General features: G+C 45.5%; 2 protein-coding genes across 3 annotated transcripts; one reads left to right on the forward strand and one right to left on the reverse strand.

The window, feature by feature from the left end:
* The first annotated feature begins 2,247 nt into the window (after window positions 1-2,247).
* LOC119302388 lies at window positions 2,248-3,077 on the forward strand. Its single transcript, XM_037579422.1, has one exon. The coding sequence runs from the start codon at window positions 2,367-2,369 to the stop codon at window positions 2,841-2,843; it is 477 nt and encodes a 158-aa protein (XP_037435319.1). The 5' UTR covers window positions 2,248-2,366; the 3' UTR covers window positions 2,844-3,077.
* A 43-nt stretch (window positions 3,078-3,120) lies between these two features.
* LOC119302387 (putative HVA22-like protein g) lies at window positions 3,121-12,374 on the reverse strand. 2 transcript variants are annotated; one of them, XM_037579421.1, is made up of 6 exons: window positions 12,032-12,374; window positions 11,815-11,913; window positions 6,647-6,691; window positions 6,507-6,570; window positions 5,656-5,862; window positions 3,121-3,512 (listed from the first exon to the last, which is right to left on the reverse strand). In XM_037579421.1, the coding sequence occupies exons 1-6, from the start codon at window positions 12,061-12,063 to the stop codon at window positions 3,348-3,350; spliced, it is 612 nt and encodes a 203-aa protein (XP_037435318.1). In that variant the 5' UTR covers window positions 12,064-12,374; the 3' UTR covers window positions 3,121-3,347. The 2 variants fall into 2 exon arrangements, with proteins under 2 accessions (XP_037435318.1, XP_037435317.1); XM_037579420.1 differs by having other exon boundaries at window positions 3,121-3,515.
* Window positions 12,375-20,026: the final 7,652 nt, after the last annotated feature.

Consider the following 20,026-nt stretch of genomic DNA (forward strand, 5'->3'; position numbering starts at 1 on the left):
TTCATGAAGTTTGCTACTCCAAAAACTTTCCTGTCAATTCTTGAGATAATGGGCATTAGATCATGTACTAAGGGCTTGGTGGTACCAAGTGGAAGGCTTAGATAAGTGAAAGGCAGGCTCTCTACTTTACATCCAAATGCATCATTCAATTGATTGATCGTATCATTATCAGTGTTTATTGGAACCATCGAGGATTTACTGTAGTTCACAAAAAGCCCAGTGGATGGGCTGAAGATCTGTAGTAGTGTTTTGAGATGCATCACTTGGTCAATATCATCACGCATAATCATAAGCGTGTCATCAACATATTATATGATAGGATATTGCTGTTCATAAGCACAGTTGAAAGGAAGAGTTATTTCACCATTTCTCCATGCTTCATTGACAATAGATTGCAGTAGATCGGCCACAATCACATATAGTAGTGGAGAGAAGGGGTCTCCTGGTCCCACACCACATTTGCAGTGTATAATTTTGCCAGCAACTCCATTAAGTAGTACTGAAGTAGTAGCAAAATTCAGAATTCTTGTGACCCAATTGATCCACCTCGGTCCAAATCCTTTTGCATGCAGCATTACAATTATAGCACTCTGTTCCAGCTTGTCGAAGGCCTTTTCAAAATCAAGTTTCAGTGTAATAATGGGCTTCTTTGATTGATGGCAGATGTGTAAGTATTCAAAAGCAAATCCCAGACAATCTTGGATATTTTTGCCCTTGATGAATCCATATTCATTTTGATGTATCATTGGGATTATCTCTTTCTGCAGTCTATTAGCGATAACTTTGGTAAACTATTTGAGTGGTAGACTTACTAGGGATATTCGCCTATAGTCATTCATGGTTTCAGGTGACTGCTTTTTTGGAATAAGTGTAATGTATGCAGTGTTAGTACCGTGAATGTCCATGTCACCCTCAAAGAAATCCCATATCATGTAGTAAAAGTCTTGTTTGATGATGTTCCAGCATTTTTTGAGAAATAATCCATTGAAGCCATCAGGGCCAAGAGCTCTGCTAGTTGGAAATTCTTTAACCACATTTTCAATTTCATCAACAGAAAATTGTTCATCTAAATGATTAAGATTATGTGGCAGAATGATCTCCAAGTTAATGAGTATGATGGGATTGATGGATGTACCCAATATGTCTTTGTATGCTTGCCATATAATTGTTGCTTTTTTAGCATGATCATGAAATATATTACCACCCTCTGTAGTAATGGATGAGATGTAATTTTCTTTGTATCTATGTGTGGCTATGGCCTGCAAAAAATTAATGTTTTCATCTCCACATATGATCTTCCTCATTTTGTATCTGCTTTTTTAGTAGATTCTCTTATCAATGAAAAATTTAGCGCTCTTATATTTCTTTACAGAGGGGTACCAAATAAATGCTTAACAATAGGATGATAGGTAAATCATGATGACTGCTTACAAAAACTTACTAAAATTTTATCACACCAATGTAATAATAAATGTGCAATTACAGGATAATCTACTAAAAAAATTACGTGTTGCAACGCGTAGGCAATTATCTATCTATACAAATGGTTGAGACTAGCAGCGAACGTGCAGTGATGAAAACCTGAATGTACCCTTAAAAGCCTCTAGTGGTCGAATATGTTCCTAATATTTCTTACTGTACATTTCTTATAAGTTATAACTACTACTTTTTCGCAAAAAAAAAGTTATAACTACTACTTCCTCCGTTCATAATAAGATATTTTGAATATTTCAATATAGCCTATATACAGATTGAAATGAATAAACAAACACACTAAAATATGTCCATATACATACGATTCAGAAAAAAAATCAAAACACCTTAGTTAGCACTCCCTCCTTCCCATCTTATATTATGGGACGGAGGGAATATTCGGAGTATTTTTTTACTGTAAATCTACCATAAGACACAGGGAATATTTAATTTCTGATGCTATATATAGTCCCTAAAAAGCAGCTAAAACGCCCAAAATCCCCACGGAGAAACACAGCCCCATGGAGAAGGACAACGTTCACTCGTGGCCGTGCCGACGTGGATCCAATAATTGTTGCGGGCCCACACCTCCACCCGAAGCCGATCTGACGAGCCGTTCCGGGCCCAGGCACTACTCACAACTCCCTCCAAACAAATTGTATATTTTGAAGTCCTTAAAACCTTTTTGTGCTCGATGACATGCGGGCCAGAGCAGCCTCCGACCAACTATTTCCCAATTTATATACTCGAGTGAATTTGCTTCCCCCTCTCTACCCCCCCTCTCTCTCTCTCTCCTCTCTCCCGTTCAAAGTCGTCGTCTTGCTCTCGAGCTGCTTGATTCGATTCTTATCAATCCACCATCCTCCGTAGCTGCAGGTCCGATCGTGGCGGTTATGCCATCGGCAGCGCTGGCTGCCACGCCGGACTCTCCGTCGCCGTCGCCGCACCACTACCGCGGCCGGTTACGCTCGCCGCTGGCAAACGGCGGCACCAAGGGGAACTTCGAGCTCCGGCACTGGCGCACGCCGCTCAAGCGGGCTCCGTCGTGCCCCCCGCCGGGGATCGAGATACCCAGCAACGACGACGATGGCAGCGGGAACGGGTACACCAGCCTCCGGGACATCCTAGCGTCGCCGCGGTACACGGGGGCAGGGAGCTCGCCGGCGGCCTGCGTCATCGGTGGCGCCGGCAGCTGTGGGGACATACACATGATACGCCACCCGCTGGTAAAACACGCGGCGTACGCGTACCTGCAGATGACGCCGTCGGCGAGGGAGGACCCAACCCGCCGGAACCGGCGCTGGCGCAGCCCGCTCTGCCGCCTCCTGTTCGGCTGCCTCAGCTTCATCGGAGCACTCTTCCGGCCGTGACTTCTCCTGACGGCGCACCTCCATGCGGTTCTTGTTGCACCTCCGTGAATTCTCTTTGATTTCTCTTTTCTTCTTTTCTTTTGTGCGATTAGATTCTTTTGTAGAGTTTGCCGGCTTATGTTTGGGTTGTAATTTGTGTGAATAATTTGGTAGGATTAGACACAAAGAGGAATGATAGCAACAAGAGAAATGATTAATGTCATACTACTAACAAAGCTGATTAGTCGTCATGAACTCATGATTGATGCAATAATGGAATGATCAGAACACAAGCATGTGGAGGAAAACAATTGAAGTAAATTGATCCGGAAAAAAAGAGACAATAAATTGCTGTCACCACAAGTCTACAACATGCTTCATTCATATCTCTTCACACTGGGTTAATTGCTGGATTGTTTTTCTATGTACTAGATTTCTTCTTTCAATTTGACCTTTGCTTGAATCATTCTATTTCTATGTACACAATCATTTCCTTACACCGGTGTAAAATTCCATCCCTCTCCTCTAATAGTCCTTGTCATTATGAGCTCGCCGGGGCTTAGGGTTGATGGCCGCGCGCAGAACTTCAGCGACAACTGCAGCATCAGGGTTGTCAAAGAGAGATTCCTGCGGCGGCGATGGCGGCCGACGTTTAGTCGCAAAGGGACTCCAGCTAGACTTCTTATTCCTCTGCTGAACACGCACAATCAGAAAAGAGATGAAACTGCTGTCAATACCACTTGTGCTCAAATTGTTTCCAGTGCATTGTATCTTATCATATGATTCGTGCACGTGATTTCTATAGCTGACAGGCAGGATGTTCAGGATATTTATCAGATAACAACATACATACTTGATTATATGAGGGAATTCCAGTTTTTACCCCTGGTTTCACGTTTGTGGTAGGTTTTACCCCATTTAGCAGAAATTCTCAATTTAGCAAAACTTGTGCCACAAATTACCCCATTTCATTTTATTTTTTATTACTCTGCTGACTGTGTATATGCCACGTAGATGGTTCCGTTAGCACCCCTGTGTTTTCTCTGGTGCGCTCCGGTCTTTGGATGATCAAACCAATGACACAATTGAAGACTGGCCGCCCTACGCCGGGGAGCTTGCCGGTGACATTTTCCCCTGAAGCAGAGATGCGGGAAGGGTTATAGGGGTGGAGGGGATACAGGAGTAACTGTTCGGGATATACCGAACTAGTTGGAATAGGCTCAGTGGCCATGGCAGCATGTCCTGCCAGATGCGAGTTAGGAGGCGCATGCGGCCTAAATTGGACCGGGGGGAAGCTCCAAGGAGAGAAGACATCTCACAGGAGAGATGGGAGCAGCATGAGCAGCGCCGGTACCGGCCTATGGCGGTGGCACATGCCGACCACGGCATGGAGACAAGGGAGTTTGAGGTGTACAGGGTGCCACACGCGGCTAACAGGAGTCAGGCGTCTCCCCTGCTGCTCTGGTCAACAGAAAAAACCAGCCAAAATAACCAGAAAAAAAAAAATAAACTGTCGATGTGGCATGCGTGGTTAACAGAGAAACTTAATAAAATAAAAGGGCACCAGTTTCGCTAAATTGAGTAAAAATTAAGAATTTCTGCTAAATGGGGCAAAAGCTGTCACAAACATGAAACTGGCGGTAAAAAATGGAATTCACTCCAATTATATCAACAGTCATGAAAATCAGGGCAATGCAAGAATGAAGAGAGCAAAATTACAAGATGGGAAGGTGCAGTAGTAACATGACAGGAATTGGACAGGAGATTTGGTCTGTGGAACGGGACGAATCAACAAACGGTTCCGTTGTGTCTTTGGCTCTTGTGCAGACAATACCCACGTTGCCTGGGGAAATGGTTTCCCCCTGTTTACAATACAGCAGGTTGCGGCGTCGCTATCCGGTGGGCCGACGCTGAGTGCTGACAACGGAAGGGGCCTATGGCCTTGGTTGAGATCGGGGTGGAGGACCGGGTCGTTGGCTTGGATGGGTTGGATAATGCTCCTGTCTGATTGTCAAAGTGGGGTAGTGAGAGGGAAACAAAGGAAATAGTGGTTTGGCAAGGTTGGGGCTGTTGCCCTCTTATTCAAAACACTCTGTTTTGAGATTACGCTGGTTGGAGTTTATTCAAAATGGAATGGCAGGTGGTGTCATGGCTCATGGGAGATCTGCTGCAGTACATCATAGTAGGACCGCAAACTTGGTAGCATCCAGTGGCTAAGTTGCATTGGAGTTTCAACTGTTTTCCTTGATATCACTTTGAGTAATTTGCACTTCAAGAATAGGATAAATGAAAATAATTACCGATGGCAAAATAGTTTTTGGTAGTAAATAAATGCTTATTTAACTGTGGTACTTTGCTTGCTAGTGTATCCCAGGATACTTAGAACTACATATTCCTGAAAAAAACTATATGTAGTCGAGTGGGGCCTTTTTTGGTAAGAACTGATGGTGACACTTGATATTTAAAGAAGCTACATATTTCATGTACTGTGACAATCCTACGATTTCTCTGTACAAGATATAACAATGTTAAACTACGCTATATGCATAGCAGCAATCAGTTCTCTTAAATTTGTAGTAAATTGATCATGAGTTCTCCCGATAGTACAATGCTCAGGAGATGAACTTAAACTGGCAACAGACCAATCTTTATGACAGCAAGTGCATGGTCAAATTACTCCGCAAAAAGATTCACACCTCAAAAAGGGATATGCATTCTTTAAACCTATGCAGCCCTTGACTACCTCATGCATTAAATTTACCAAGAACAAATCACCTGGTAGATGAAAACTCTAATACAGTGCATGTTACAATGACAGGGGGGATGCCATTACCTCTAGATTTGATCCTTCGGCCTTGTCAGAGACCACATAACGCAAGACATCCATGAAAAATGCCGTCCCTTTGTCAGCACAGTTCTTAACATAGAAGCTAAGTAACTGCCCAGACTTTGCCCTCAGATGCAGTAACCTCTGCTCGATGTTTGGTTCATATTGCATCACAATGGGCCGAAGAAAGGTGTCATATACAACATCACTGCCCTGCAGAAATAATTGTATTAACACAGATGTTAGTTGTTACTTACATGCACTTGAGGAATTTAAAAGCAGAGTAAGTTCCATTTCACCCCCTGCTAAACATCACAATAAACGCCACTGAACCCCCCAGAACAACAAAAGTAGAGAGTGTTTAAGCCCCAAAACTTGCAAAGCCAGGTTTACATACACCCTAAGGTTTTTGTTTTCGTTTTACCAAAAAGGCAGACACTGTGCTGTTTCATTAAGATAGAGAAAGCTAAAACCAGAGTGTCATGTACAAGGCACACTGAGACAGTTTTTCGAGGGTGTGTGCTGACAGACATCCAATTCAAGGTGCATGTTGCCATTTAGACAGCCACATCACCCATTTTTTATGACAAGAAAGTATCTTACTATGTTTATATAGCCACATCACCAGGCCTTTACTTCCTTATATCTCCTGGTTAGGAAAAAATGGTGATATGACTACAAAATGGCAAAAACTACCCATGAATGGACCATCGTCAGCAAAGCAGCCCTCATTAGACGGTCCCATGGTGAAACTTTAACCTACATTTTTAGGTTCTCGGGAATTAACACCCACTTTATTGTTCATGGATTATGTGGCCTTTCTGTGCACCGGGAGGGAGAGGGGGGGGGGGGGTTACCTTTGTTTTGGGGTACCATAGGTAAACAAAGAAAGCAAGCTTAATTTCTCCATACATTGGCATCCTGGAATGGGTACAGATGCATAAGTAAGATGAGAAGTTAAAGTAGAAAGACAGAAGAAACGAGGAACTGAACTGACCAAGAGATGAGGCTCTCAAAGGCTATCACCATGGCCACAATAATCCTGGAGACATTTCACAAATAGATCAGTTTATAAGCGAGCCATATCCGATTTAATACTTGAATATATATCAAGTTTAAGAATACACATATTGCCATGGGATAAAAATGGAAACAGTTAGGGCATCCACAGTGCTTATATGGCCTCTAAGGTGGGACCTGATGATTGCCTGTAGGCCATGCTAACTTGATGGTGCATATAACCTTGCAGCCGCAAAAGCACCACGAGTTCCAAAGATAATACAAGTATAGAAACATTGCGCCAGTCTAATATTCTTCAGATAACCTAGGGAAATCACTTGAGTACCATATGCTTACATGCATACACTATCTAATTTAGTTGATTGCTCAAAGCACGCATCCAATATTATTACAAGTCTCTTTCCTGCTCCACCTTAGTTTAGCTGAAAATCATCCAAGTGAATGAGTAATTCTTGACAAACCAAGCATTTGATCATGGAAGTATTAAACATATAACTATCCCTGGTTAGCTTTGAACAAAAACATAACAGCGGATATTGATATTTTCTGCCATAGCAAACATTCATGAAATAAGGACCCCCTGCAAGCATTTTGTACATGCACAACTAGCAAGCCAATATCAGGCTTGAAAAATACTGTGTTAACACATGCCGGTGATGTTTCCTATCAAACATAATGGATTCAACAGGAGCAATTAAACATCAGCACTATTCACTACTTACCTCAACTAACATTTGCATGTGAAGATTTTAACAAAGCTCCATAATGTAAACAAATAGCGAAGCGCAACACACGCGTTCAATACACAATAAGGGCATCTCCAACGCGGATCACCAAAATGCCCGCAAATGTCTGGATCAGGTCGTCCGGACACTTCTAGCCATCCAATGTGGATCACCAAAACGGGCCGGACCGGTCCAGACGTCCGAAATCCCACAGACCGGCCGCAAATCGAGGGGAGCTCTGGGGGAGTCCGGACGTCCACCACATCGGACTCCAACACCCCGGTCCCACCCCAAAACCCCTCTACGGCTGCTCTAGAACCCTCCGCGCATTCACACATAATTCACCGGCCTCCCGCCTACCTGCATTCACGGCGGCCTGCTGCCCGAGAAGCCTACTCGGGCTTTAAAGCAAACCAGCCTCCTCCGCAAATCCTACCCGCACTCACTCCTCCCACTCTCCCAACACCGCCGCACACCACACCGCCATCCTCCTCCACGATGGGCAAGAAGATGACTAAGGAGAAGGGGCGCAGCCGGGCATGATGGCTGCTCGCCGGATACCGCTCCAACCAGCATGGTATTTGGACAGTGGAAAATAAATTGGGAAAAATTGAACAGTTAGAATGGGTAAAGTGAGATCATCTAGAATAGTAGTTACCAATTGTTAAATCACACATGAAGGCTGTTACCAACTCGCAGCAATAATAATGTATCTTTTTTCCTGCCTGCCAACAGTAATTTATTTGCAAAGACAGATAGATTTAGATGGTCCATAAACATGTTCCCTTTTAAGCATAGGTACAAACTAAGCCCTGTTTGATTTCAGGCCTTAGTAACAACTATGTACAAAGAAGAAAATCTTAAAAATTTAATCTCCGGGTCTCTAGTCTTTAGCATTGATTTCTGATCAAACACCCTGCATACAGTTACTAATCATCGATCTGCGGGCCCTTTTAAGCATTGATTTGCGGGCATTTTGGTAATCCGCGTTGGAGATGCCCTTGTTGGACATGTGTTGGTGCGGATAAGGTCGTTGTTGTAGTTTGCCGGTCGCTGGTTTGATCCCTTCGGGCCTTTTCCTTTTCCTTGCTAGGGAATAGCTTTGGTCTTGCATGACTTTGCCATTTGCCGGCGTGTTTAGTTGTGTGTGTTTTTGTTGGCTGTGTGCATCTTAGCTATGCAGAGGCTGGGTGTATGCTCATCGTGTTTGTATCCACTTGATGCTTCATTTTGAGTCAATAAAATCAACCCTTTGTTGAAAAAAACAGAACAGAGGAACAATCGATTAATCTAAATAAGACCACTAATATTACAGTTACTATTGATACCTACTGCCAAAACTATCATTTTCAAATGACAAATAGAGGTAAGGTAGAAATTATAGGGTATGACTACAGCTAGTCCAAGCATCTCAATGGGAAGTTTCTTGATCTGTTTCTTTGAATAGCTTCATGCTAGGGCCAAAGTCATGTTAGGTAATAATAAAGAAATATTATTGCAATTTAGGAAGTGTATATTATACTTTGAATTAGTCTTCTTATCAGTCAATTAGCTGATCAAAGTAAATATAGTAGTCTTAGAACCTTCCATAGTTTAGTTGGTCATTGACCCAGTCCAGTCATGTTCAAGTCTTGGAACAGAAAAGTAAAATAACATATGTGGAAGCATTCCTCGTGGAAAATCAATCAGCTAGCGTGTGAGGTGCGCTATGTATTGCCATAGATATTTGGAATATTTCCTCAACGCACATGTAGACGTGGACAAAAGACTAAGAAACTGCACAATCTATTGATTGACTGAAAAACTCAAGCTGGGTAACTTGTGATATGCACTAACCTCTGAGCTAAGTGGGCTTACATAAGCGAAATAGTGTAACAAATAGAAATAGGTATAGTATAGGAAATCTGTACAATCTCATATACTCCCTCTGTTCACAAATATAAGATGTTTTTGATATTTTAATATGGACTGCATACGGACTGAAATGACCGAATAGACACACTAAAATGTGTCTATATACATCTGATTCATAAAAAAGTTAGAACATCTTATATTTGTGAACGGATGGAGTACTAATTATTAATCTTAGCTGGGCCTAACCTCCAACAACAAAGACAGCTTGAAATAACCGATGATATCATATTAAAATGTTAAAATTTGTAACTAACCAGGTACAACCCGAATTGGTTTAGGGAACTCTTAAAGGTATATTGACTAGTAGCAAGTGCAAATGTCCAATTTCCCTCAAAAATAAGTGCAAATGTCGTAGCTTGTATTCGACAACCTAGTTAGTTAAAACGTCAGATGCGTTGCAATGTCTAATTGATACATTGCTATGAGTCTATCAAAGGCAATTCAATTCTGGGATATAGAAATCAGAAACAACGGTTATGGTCTCAAAAAGCTTCAGTTATTCTTTCAAAAATTCCTAGGTGAGGAGGCAATATTGTCTTGATATACACTAAATTAATGCTTACTGGGTCTGTCAAGAACCAAAATGAATAGGCTCGCTCATTGTTTTCGAGTCGATGAGTCGTTCTGGGGTAGCGACTCGGAAAAAGTCGAGCCTGCAGTTGCGACTAGTCGCGACTTGAGTCATGAGTTGACACTAAGTTGAGTCGACATTTTTTTGCGACTCATCGACTAGTCGCGCGACTCAAAAACCCCGGGCTCGCTAAAATCCATTTCATAATTGTGCATAAGGGATAGAGCATCCTCTTTTTTTAGCATCCTCATTAAAAGCAAGCGGTACAGAACAAGTACAATAAAATGTTTATGCATCTAGAGTCCTTGGCCCGAATTCAAGTGACCAACTTACAAACAAAACTACAATTTTGGGTAATGTAAGTGAAACGAACAAAACAGGCCTTCACCCCGCTTTATATATAAAGTAAACCATCACGGCCATACATCATGTCTGAGTGAAGGAAATAAAATAAAAGTTCTGCTGGGGCAACAACACAAACATGAACAAAAAGAAAAAGAAAAAGGCGACACAAGGCTCCATGGAGCCAAAGGTAATTAAGTGAAATGCTTGTAAATCTTCCACAAGGAATGGGATGAATAAGGGACATGGGACCTGTATGATATTTATTTCCTTGAATAATAGACAATAAGGGCATCTCCAACGCGGATCACCAAAATTCCCGCAAATGTCCGGATCAGGTCGTCCGGACACTAATAGCCATCCAACGTGGATCACAAAAACGGGCTGGACCGGTCCAGACGTCCGAAATCCCACAGGCCGGCCGCAAATCGAGGGGAGCTCTGGGGGAATCCGAACGTCCGCCACATCGGACTCCAACACCCCTGTCCCACCCTAAAACCCCTCTAAGGCTGCTCTAGAACCCTCCGCGCATTCACACATAATTCACCGGCCTCCCACCTACCTGCATTCACGGAGGCCCGCCGCCCAAGAAGCCTACTCAGGCTCTATAGCCAGCCGGCCTCCTCCGCAAATCCTATCCGCACTCACTCCTCCCCCTCTCCCAACACCGCCGCACACCACACCTCCATCCTTCTCCGCGATGGGCAAGAAGATGACCGAGAAGGGGCGCAGCCAGGCATGATGGCTGCTCGGCGGATACCGCTCTGACCAGCGTGGCATTTGGACGGTGGAAAAATAATTGGGAAAATTTGAACAGTTAAAATGGTAAAGGGAGATCATCTAGAATAGTAGTTACCAATTGTTAGGTCACACATGAAGGCTGTTACCAGGTCGCAGTAATAATAATGTATTTTTTCCTGCCAGCCAACATATTTATTTGCAAAGACAGATGGATTTAGATGGTCCATGAACAAGTTCCCTTGTAAGCATAGGTGCAAACTAAGCCCTGTTTGATTTCAGGACTTAGTAACAACTATATACAAAGAAGAAAATCATAAATAAAAAATCTCTGGGCCCTCTTGTCTGGAGCACTGATTTCTGATCAAACACCCTGCATACAATTACTAATTATATGCAGCTCGGCGCCTATGATACCAATCTGAAACTGTAGCAGAACTTGCAACCATTTTGTTGGGACAAAAGAAATAAGCATAGAACTGCGAATCGTAATGCTACAGCTTAAGAGGGTTAAAAGTCTATTGCAAGCATAAGGCAGGATCGTGGTGCCATCATCCACCTAACACCCAACATATAACACGTGGAAACAAAAGAAGGCATGTGACCCAATGGAAAGGCAAAAGTGAGTCAGTTATTGAAACTGGCACTATCATTAACATAAACTTTCGTCTAGATACACAAATAAAGAACTACTAATATCATGCTTAGCAAATTCAAGTATATGGAATCCAAGTAGTGCATCCGACTCCACATCGAAAGGAAACGAAAGCAAATTCGCATCAATTGGGGGCGGCCGTGCAGGCACCGGGTCAAGTTAACTCGAAGGGAATGGAGGAGGAAGAAGGAACGGCTCACCAGTACTGGCACCAGAAGCGGAGCATGTGCGCGTCGTTGGGGCGCGCCTCCACCGTCTTGAAGCACTCGAACGCCGGCATCGCGTACCCGAACAGCAGCCTGCGTCGGCGTCGGAGCAAAATCAGGAGACAGAAGAGGGAGAGAAACCGCCACGAGCCCGTTCGCCCAGCCCAGTGCAGCGGCGAATAGCCATCCTACGTAAGGAACGGGTACTCACAGCAGGGTCTTGGACAGGACGCCCCCCAACATCTCGCCGGCCGCCGACCAGCCGGATCAGAAATGCAGGCGCGGAGTCGGAGTCGTACGCGCGTGGACGATCCGCGGCGTGGCGGTCCCCTCCAGCACCGTGCGGGATGCAAATTGCGGCTCTCTCGGCGCTGGCGCTCCTTGGGGACACGAGCGGGGGATTGGGGAGGACAATATCAGCGAAGGCGGGCGAGAGGGGGACGAGGAAGAAGGTGTTGCGGGAGAAGAGAAGACGACTCGCAGCTCAGGAAGTGGGAAGTTGCCGAGTTGAACAGACGTTGTTGACTGCGGAGGGGTCTCGGCCCGGTATCTCTCGTCACGTTTACCTGGGGTCATGTAGAGGCTGCGGAAGTGGTCAAGTTTGCGACTTTACGGTGGATGATGATCCGGTGGGGCCACCTACTGCGGAGGTGGTCGCGTGTGGATAAGGCTGTTTGTAATGGGTAGTATGGTAACTTAGTATCATGATACTATCTCCGTAATGCATAATATCATATACTGGTATCATAGCTAACCTTATGTATTGCCATGTATGACACATAGTAGCATAGCATTAATACTCAATACTCTCTTTTTTCATTTAGTTTTATGCCACCTCAATAAAATAGTCTAATTGGTATGCATGATACTAGCTATGATACTACTATTACGACCAGTCTAAGGCCAACTCCACCGCGTGACCTCAAACGAACGTTCGGTTTGGCCGAATTTTGTCCGTTTTGGGCGCCAATGGGTTTGACCATGTCCGGTCTTGTCCGTTGGGACATGCGTACGCCCACCGCGCGGCCGCACCCCAAATCACGTCCGCGTTAGACATGATTTAAAAAAAATAGAAAAACGTAAATAAAATAACTAAAGAAATAAATAAGCGCAGTTTAATAAACATAAAATTTAGTTAGGCTCACCACGACCACAAAACGGTCCAGTTTCACGTCCAACTTGATATAATTAAACATAGAAAAATAATAAATGGTCGCCGCCAGCGCGCTCCTACCCGTGCCCGTCGATGCCCGCCGGCGTCGTCGTCGTCGCTGACGAGGTCCACGTAGGCCGGCGGCGCGTGGTAGACGGGGGCGGGCTGGACGGCAGGAGGTGCCTGCACGACCTCCTCCCGTGGCGACGCCTCCCGCTCCGGTGACCGCGGCGGAGTGGCGCACCAGTTCACGTCCACGGCGGCGGCAATCTCCGGTGCAGTGCAGGACCAGCCTCACCCTTGGCCCAGCAGACCCGGGTGGAACGCGGCCACCGACTCCTCCTCCATCGCCTCCTCCTCGGGGATGGCTACCTCGCCGGCGGCGGAGCGGGCCATCATCTTCTCCAGGCCCTCCCATTGCCGCTCATCGTGTGTATACATGGAGTCCTCCATGACACGCGCCATGAGACGGCCCTCCTCCTCCGCTGTCATGTGAGGAGGTGGTGGTGGAGATGGCGAAGGCGACGGCGAGGGCGTGGGCGTGAGGCCGCACACCAGTCTACGCCCGCGCTCCTGGGGAGCAGGCGTTGCGCGCTCACGACGTGGCCGCCGCGGCCCAGACACCGTGCCGGCGAAGAAAGAGGCACGCCGCACGTCGTGCTCGTCCCCGAGCCAGGTATCCCAGAGGGAGGAGTCCGGGGCGTACCTATCGTCGTAGTACAGGTCGTCGGGAAGGAGGCGGCGGCGGCGCTCGATCTCTTGACGACGTGCACGGCCGGTCGCCGGGATCGCACACGGTCGGCACTGAGGTGCCATCCGTTGGGGAGGTGGACGTCGCTCCATGGGAGCGGCGTCCTCGTCTCCCAATAACGGCGACACACCGACGCGCGGATGTAGTGTCGGTCGCGCTCGCCGGCGGACGTGGGGGCGATGGAGAAAGCAGGCGGCGTGGGGGCCCGGCGTGGTGGTGATGCGGCCTCCTTCTTCACGGAGCCGGCGCGGCGCCCCGACGAGGAGCCGGCCTCGCGGTCGTGCTTCCCTTTACGGTTCCAGAAGCCCATGGCTTCGAGGTGGCCGGCCGGCGAGCTCGACAAGAGAGGGCTAGGTTTAGCGCAGTCGGGTTTCGAGGAGGCCATGGGATGAAGTGGGTCAGTGTGGACGACGACCAGTCCATGGGTTTCCCATTTAAAAAGGACGGCGACCTTCTATTGGGCCGATGACAGGTGGGGTCGGTCACCCGTGCGCATTGATGTTGGCGGACGGGAGGTAGGTGGCCGCTCCGCCACGCGGCCAGACGCGAATGAGCGGCGCGTCCGTTCGGTGTCCACGGCGATCCAAACCCGACGCAAAGATGCGCTTGAAATGAGTCGGCCCGGACACAAAACGGACCAAATGAGTCCGGATCGTCACGTGTTGGGTCACTTTGTTTGTCCGTTTTATTCCAAAAGGACGGGACCGAGTAAGATGGGGCCGCACGATGGAGTTGACCTAACACGATGAGCATCGGTGCCAAATTTCTTTGGCTTCTGCCTTTAACCTTGGATACCGTGCCTCGCATGATTCCATGGACGGATATATACACTTACCAAAACTTTATCGTCAACTTTTTTTGTGCTTCTGGGAAGGTTAGGCCAACTCCGACGCAAACGGATGCACATTTAGTTGGTTTTTTTGTGTGTTTGGAACCGATGTTGCAGAGGCGTCCGCCTTCGCCCACGTATTTTTGTGGGTAGTGCGTTCAACCGCTTAATTCATTTGGTCCGTCTTATCTTTTCCTGCCAATTTTTTGAATTTAGACATTCTATGCACATCCATCAAACAAATAAATTTAAATAAAACATTGCACGTGATTAAACAATAAGTCACAAAATTTTACGTCATGATAAATACAAATCTCATAGATCACAATTAAATGAATTTTAAACTGTACCAAATACATTTAAAAAAATGAGCAGATACATTATTGGTTGATGCCTATGTGAGTCCACATAATGCTCAACCAAATCCAATGCCAAGTAAATGAATAGTTTTTCCACTGTCAGTGTATACAATCATGCATCCATGAAAAAAAAATTCGATAAAGGGCGATTTTATTATCTCAGAATGTAGCATCAAGGGGATACAAAACATTATGAGTAACACCCGCCCTCTGCATAACTAAGATGCACACAGTCAAATCCAAAAATCTGACAAAAAGCAAGAAATATAAACCGACATATCGGCAACAGTAAAGTCCTATAGACCGACACTATGCCTATGTCGAAGGTGGTGGTGGATCGATCCGGAGGTTATGCTGCCACGCATGTTGGGAAAAAACCTCCGTAGCCACCTACTCCAACCGCGTACACACCGTCTTGAACAACGATTGGTGCTCCGATCATTGTAGCATAGGCCACGTATGAAGCGAGTGCGTACAACGGAAAATAACCTGCAGAGGAGAAGCATTTTTTTCATTAAAAACCAAATCGTTTCTACATAGCCAGAGCGACCAAATTAAGGCGTACGCTCCCACCCTTATAAGCACTTTAAACCTATTTGGAATACCGTCCAACCAGTGACCAAATATATTGGCAACACTTGTGGGCGGATATAAATTTAACGCTATTTGGATGATTGACCACGTAGAACATGCAAACTTGCATTGGAAAAAGAGGTGTTTGATTGTCTCGTCATGAGTACAAAAACAACACTTCTTACTCCCTGGCCAGTTGCGTCATGCGAGGTTGTCTTTGGTCAACACAACTCCCTTACGAAGATACCACATGAAATTTTTCACTTTTAGTGGAATCTTGGACTTCCAAATTTTCTTGTTATTACTCATCGGTACCTCAGAATGTGTGAGCGCACGGTACATAGAGTCTACTGTAAAAGACCCTGATGTAGTAAGGTTCCAGCGAAACACATCCCGACCTTGTGTCAAGTTAATCCAATCCAACCGGGACAAAAGATTATGCCATGACAGAAGTCTGGGGCCAATCAAATTCCGCCTAAACGAAATGTTCGGCGGGGATGAACTGAGCACATGCGCAATAGTGTTGTTCTTATCATGAGCAATGTTATATAAGGCTGGATATTGTGCTCTGAGACTGGCATTGCCTAGCCAGATGTCTTCCCAGACTCGAATCTCCGACCTGTCTTTTATCGTGAAAGACCCAAAGCAAAAGAGATGTTTCTTTGCCGCCATTAGGCCAGCCCAGAAGTGCGAGTCACCAGGTTTTCAATATGCCTGGGACACCGCCTTTTGGCCTAGATACTTATTGCGCAACATGGTTTACCAAACACCATCCTCAGTAAGAAGTTTGAACAACCATTTATTGAGCAAGGCCTCATTCTTGACCTGTAGGTCATGAATTCCAAGGCCGCCTTGGTCTTTTGGCCTACAAACCATGCTCCATTTGGCCAACCGATATTTTTTCTTTTCTCCATCTCCTTGCCAAAAAAATCTGGATCTAAAATAATCCAATATTTGCAGGACCCCTTTTGGGAGTTGGAAGAAAGAAAGTATATAGAGAACCATATTTGTGAGAACGGAGTTAATCAAAACCAACCGTCCTCCAACTGAGAGCAGCTTGCCTTTCCAACTACTCAATCATTTCTCTAGACGCTCCTCTACATGCTTCCACTCTGCAATGGTGAGACGCCGATAGTGGATCGGTATTCCCAAATATTTAATCGGGAATTGGCCATGTGCACAACCAAAGAGGTCAGCATAATCGGCAGCCGCCTCAACGGCTTCTCCAAAGCAGAAAAGTTCACTTTTATGGAAGTTAATTTTGAGACCCGACATTTGCTCAAACGTTGAGAGCAAGAGTTTTAGGTTTCGAGCCTTGTCTAGGTCATGTTCCGTAAAAAGAATTGTGTCATCGGCGTATTGCAGAATAGAGAGGCCACCATCCACAAGATGTGGCACTACTCCTTTTATCTGGCCGTCCTGCTTAGCACGCTCAATTAGAATAGCCAACATGTCAGCAACAATGTTAAATAACATTGGAGACATGGAGTCACCCTGCCGTAGTCCTTTTTTGTCTGAAAGTAAGGGCCTACATCATCATTGACTTTGATGGCCACACTACCTCCAGTTACAAAATTTTGGATCCACTGACGCCATTTATCGGAGAAACCTTTTATTCTTAGGGCTTGTTGGAGGAAAGACCATTTGACCTTGTCATAGGCTTTTTCAAAGTCAATTTTGAATACTACTCCACTCATATTTTTCCGGTGCATCTCGTGAACGGTCTCATGCAAAATTACTACGCCATCGAGTATATTCCTTCCTTGCATGAACGTCGTTTGAGATGGCCGAACAACATGATCAGCTACCGAGTTTAACCTATTTGTGGCCACTTTGGTGAAAATCTTGAAGCTAACATTAAGGAGGCATATGGGTTTGAACTATTGGATCCGTTCGGCCTCCTTAATCTTGGGCAACAAGACAATCTCGCCAAAATTAAGTCTAAATAGGTCTAGTCGGTCTGCATGAAGACAATTGAACAAATCCAAAAGGTCGGTCTTGATGATATCCCAAAAATTCTGATAGAATTCTGCGGGGAAACCATCTGGCCCTGGAGCTTTGTTATGTTCCATTTGGAACACCGCCGCTGTCACCTCCTCTTCTGAGAATGGTGTCGTTAGGATATCATTTTCTTCCGCCGTGACTTGTGGAATATCATCCGTTCGGGTCTCGTCAAGGATGAAGTTCCCTTCAACCGACGCTCCAAACAGAGATTTGTAGTATTTGGTGATATACTTCTTGAACTCCTCATGTCCTTCGATCCGCCCCTCATCTTGTTGGAGACTGTAAATACATTTTTTCCTATGCCGCCCATTGGCGATCAATTGGAAGTATTTTGTATTACTATCACCCATCAAGATGAAGTCAGCTTTGGATCTCTGGTAGTATTTGATCTCCTCTTCTCGCAAAAGACGTGCAACCTTCTCGTTAGATTGACTTTTCAGCTCAATCTCTTGTTGAGATAAGGTGCGCGTCTCTGCAATTTTGTTGAGGTCGTCAATAATGGTAGAGAGTCTTTGTTTTTTCTTTTTCATATATCCCGTTGATGTGTTTCGCCCATCCAGTGAGGTGTTTCCTCATGGCCCTTATTTTAAAGTTCCATCTCTGAATAGGCGTACGACTAACAGCGGGCTTCTCCCAAACATTCTTGATTATGTCTAAATCCATCCCGATGCAGCCATCCCAATTCAAATTTGAAAGGGTGACGGACGTTTGGCTTCGTAGAGTTAGAATCCAGAATTATGGGTGCATGATCCGATAGCGCCTCGATACGCTCCATGAAAAATTTCTATCGGTTGTTGCAGTGTTTGGTGCCTCACATGCTTCCAAAGATGGATATATATACATTTCCCTTCTCCATCCGGTGATGAATGCCAAGCAAATAAGTCACCCAATTCAATTTTAACATGTCCCTTTGTATTGCCCCTGCCAATTAAGTGGATAGTTCTTCACTTTCGGTGTATACAATCTATGCTTCCAGGTATCCCCCAAAAGCCTCTCGATTCATTGATCACTAACAACCAGGTTGTATCCGCAGTATTTTGTTCTCTCAAGTACTCCGGGTCAAACACTGCAACCACAACTTTGCAAAATTTGTACAATGACGCAAGGGATGCGGACTCACTCATGCGGACATACTCATCTACAAGATCACCAGGAATTTCGTGTGCAAGCATACAAACAGCTACAACACATTTCTGATAAGAGAAAAAGCCAGCCTTTCCAAGGGTATCATACTTGCATTTGAAGTAGCCATCATACGTCACCACTCTCTCCCGAATACGGTTGAATGCATGTCTCGCTATCCGGAAGCATCGCCGAAAAAGGTTGGGAGGAAATAGTGGGTCATTGTACTTGAAATAATTGTTGTAGAGTAGGCACCTTGACCGCTGCCTAGTAATGTGCTCATTGATGACCAAAGTAGCTATCACGGCATCATCATCATTGTCGGACGATTCTTCGGATGATGAACACATGTTGTTCTAAAAAAACTCATCCGAGCTGTACACCATGATGAAACCATACCTCGACTGATTTAGGAAAACCGTCGAACACCTTGCGGGCGACGACGGGGGTGGGGCAGCAGGGCACGGCCAGTGAATGGAGCCCTCTTTGGCACATCCACGAAAACGGAGGGAATAGGTTTGTCAAACCCTCGCGTTCTCCGGCGGTGACCTTGGGGTGTAGTCGTGAGCAGTCGGTGATGTCTGACAAGTAGGTAGAGTGTGGATGCGGTGGCCACAATGACGAAAACGTGGGCGATGATGGATGCGGCAAAACATAGGGTTGTCGATGGATGTGATGGTGGGTGGTGGGATGGTGGCGCAGAGGCCGAAAATGGACAGCAGCGGGATGGCGACGCGATGGCGAAGAGGGCTTGTTGCTGGTTTGGGGGGAATGTCATGTGTGCCACAGACGGGCGGGCCAGAGGGACAATGGAAGGACGTTGCGGACGTCCGTTGCGGGCCCACACAAATGTAAACCCGGCCAAAAATTTGGTCGGAAATGGGTCCAAACAGACATATGTCCGTGTGCGTCGGCATGTTGAGCTACGTTTTCTATCCTCTTAGACCCAAACGGATGCGGGCGAATGAATGGGTCAGCGTTTATGAGTTGGCCTTAGGTCAACTCTAACCCGGACCATCAGATGGATGGCTCCAAATATTCGTGGAAATGTTCGGGCTTGTCGATGGACAGCTGGACCGATAGAGGTCATCCAATGAGAGTAATCAAATAAAACAAAATTGATTTCTTGTTTATTTTTCATTAATTTTTACATAGCAAAATAATATAAAAAAGAACTCAAAATCTCCTCCTTCACGTTTGAGGTAGGTTGTGTTAGAAGGGAGAGAGAGGATTGGTGGAATAGTTTGTTGTATTTCTTGAGCCTCGTGGGCATATATATAGGAGTACGACGACCAACTTGGAGTACAAGACAAGGCATGACAAATCCTAGTCTATCCTATACTTCCTAATATACATTATGCTCAACATCCCCCGCAATCACAACAGTAGCGACACAGACGGTGAGACTGGAGAAG

The sequence above is a fragment of the Triticum dicoccoides genome, chromosome 5A (assembly GCF_002162155.2).
Source record: "Triticum dicoccoides isolate Atlit2015 ecotype Zavitan chromosome 5A, WEW_v2.0, whole genome shotgun sequence".
NCBI lineage: Eukaryota > Viridiplantae > Streptophyta > Magnoliopsida > Poales > Poaceae > Triticum > Triticum dicoccoides.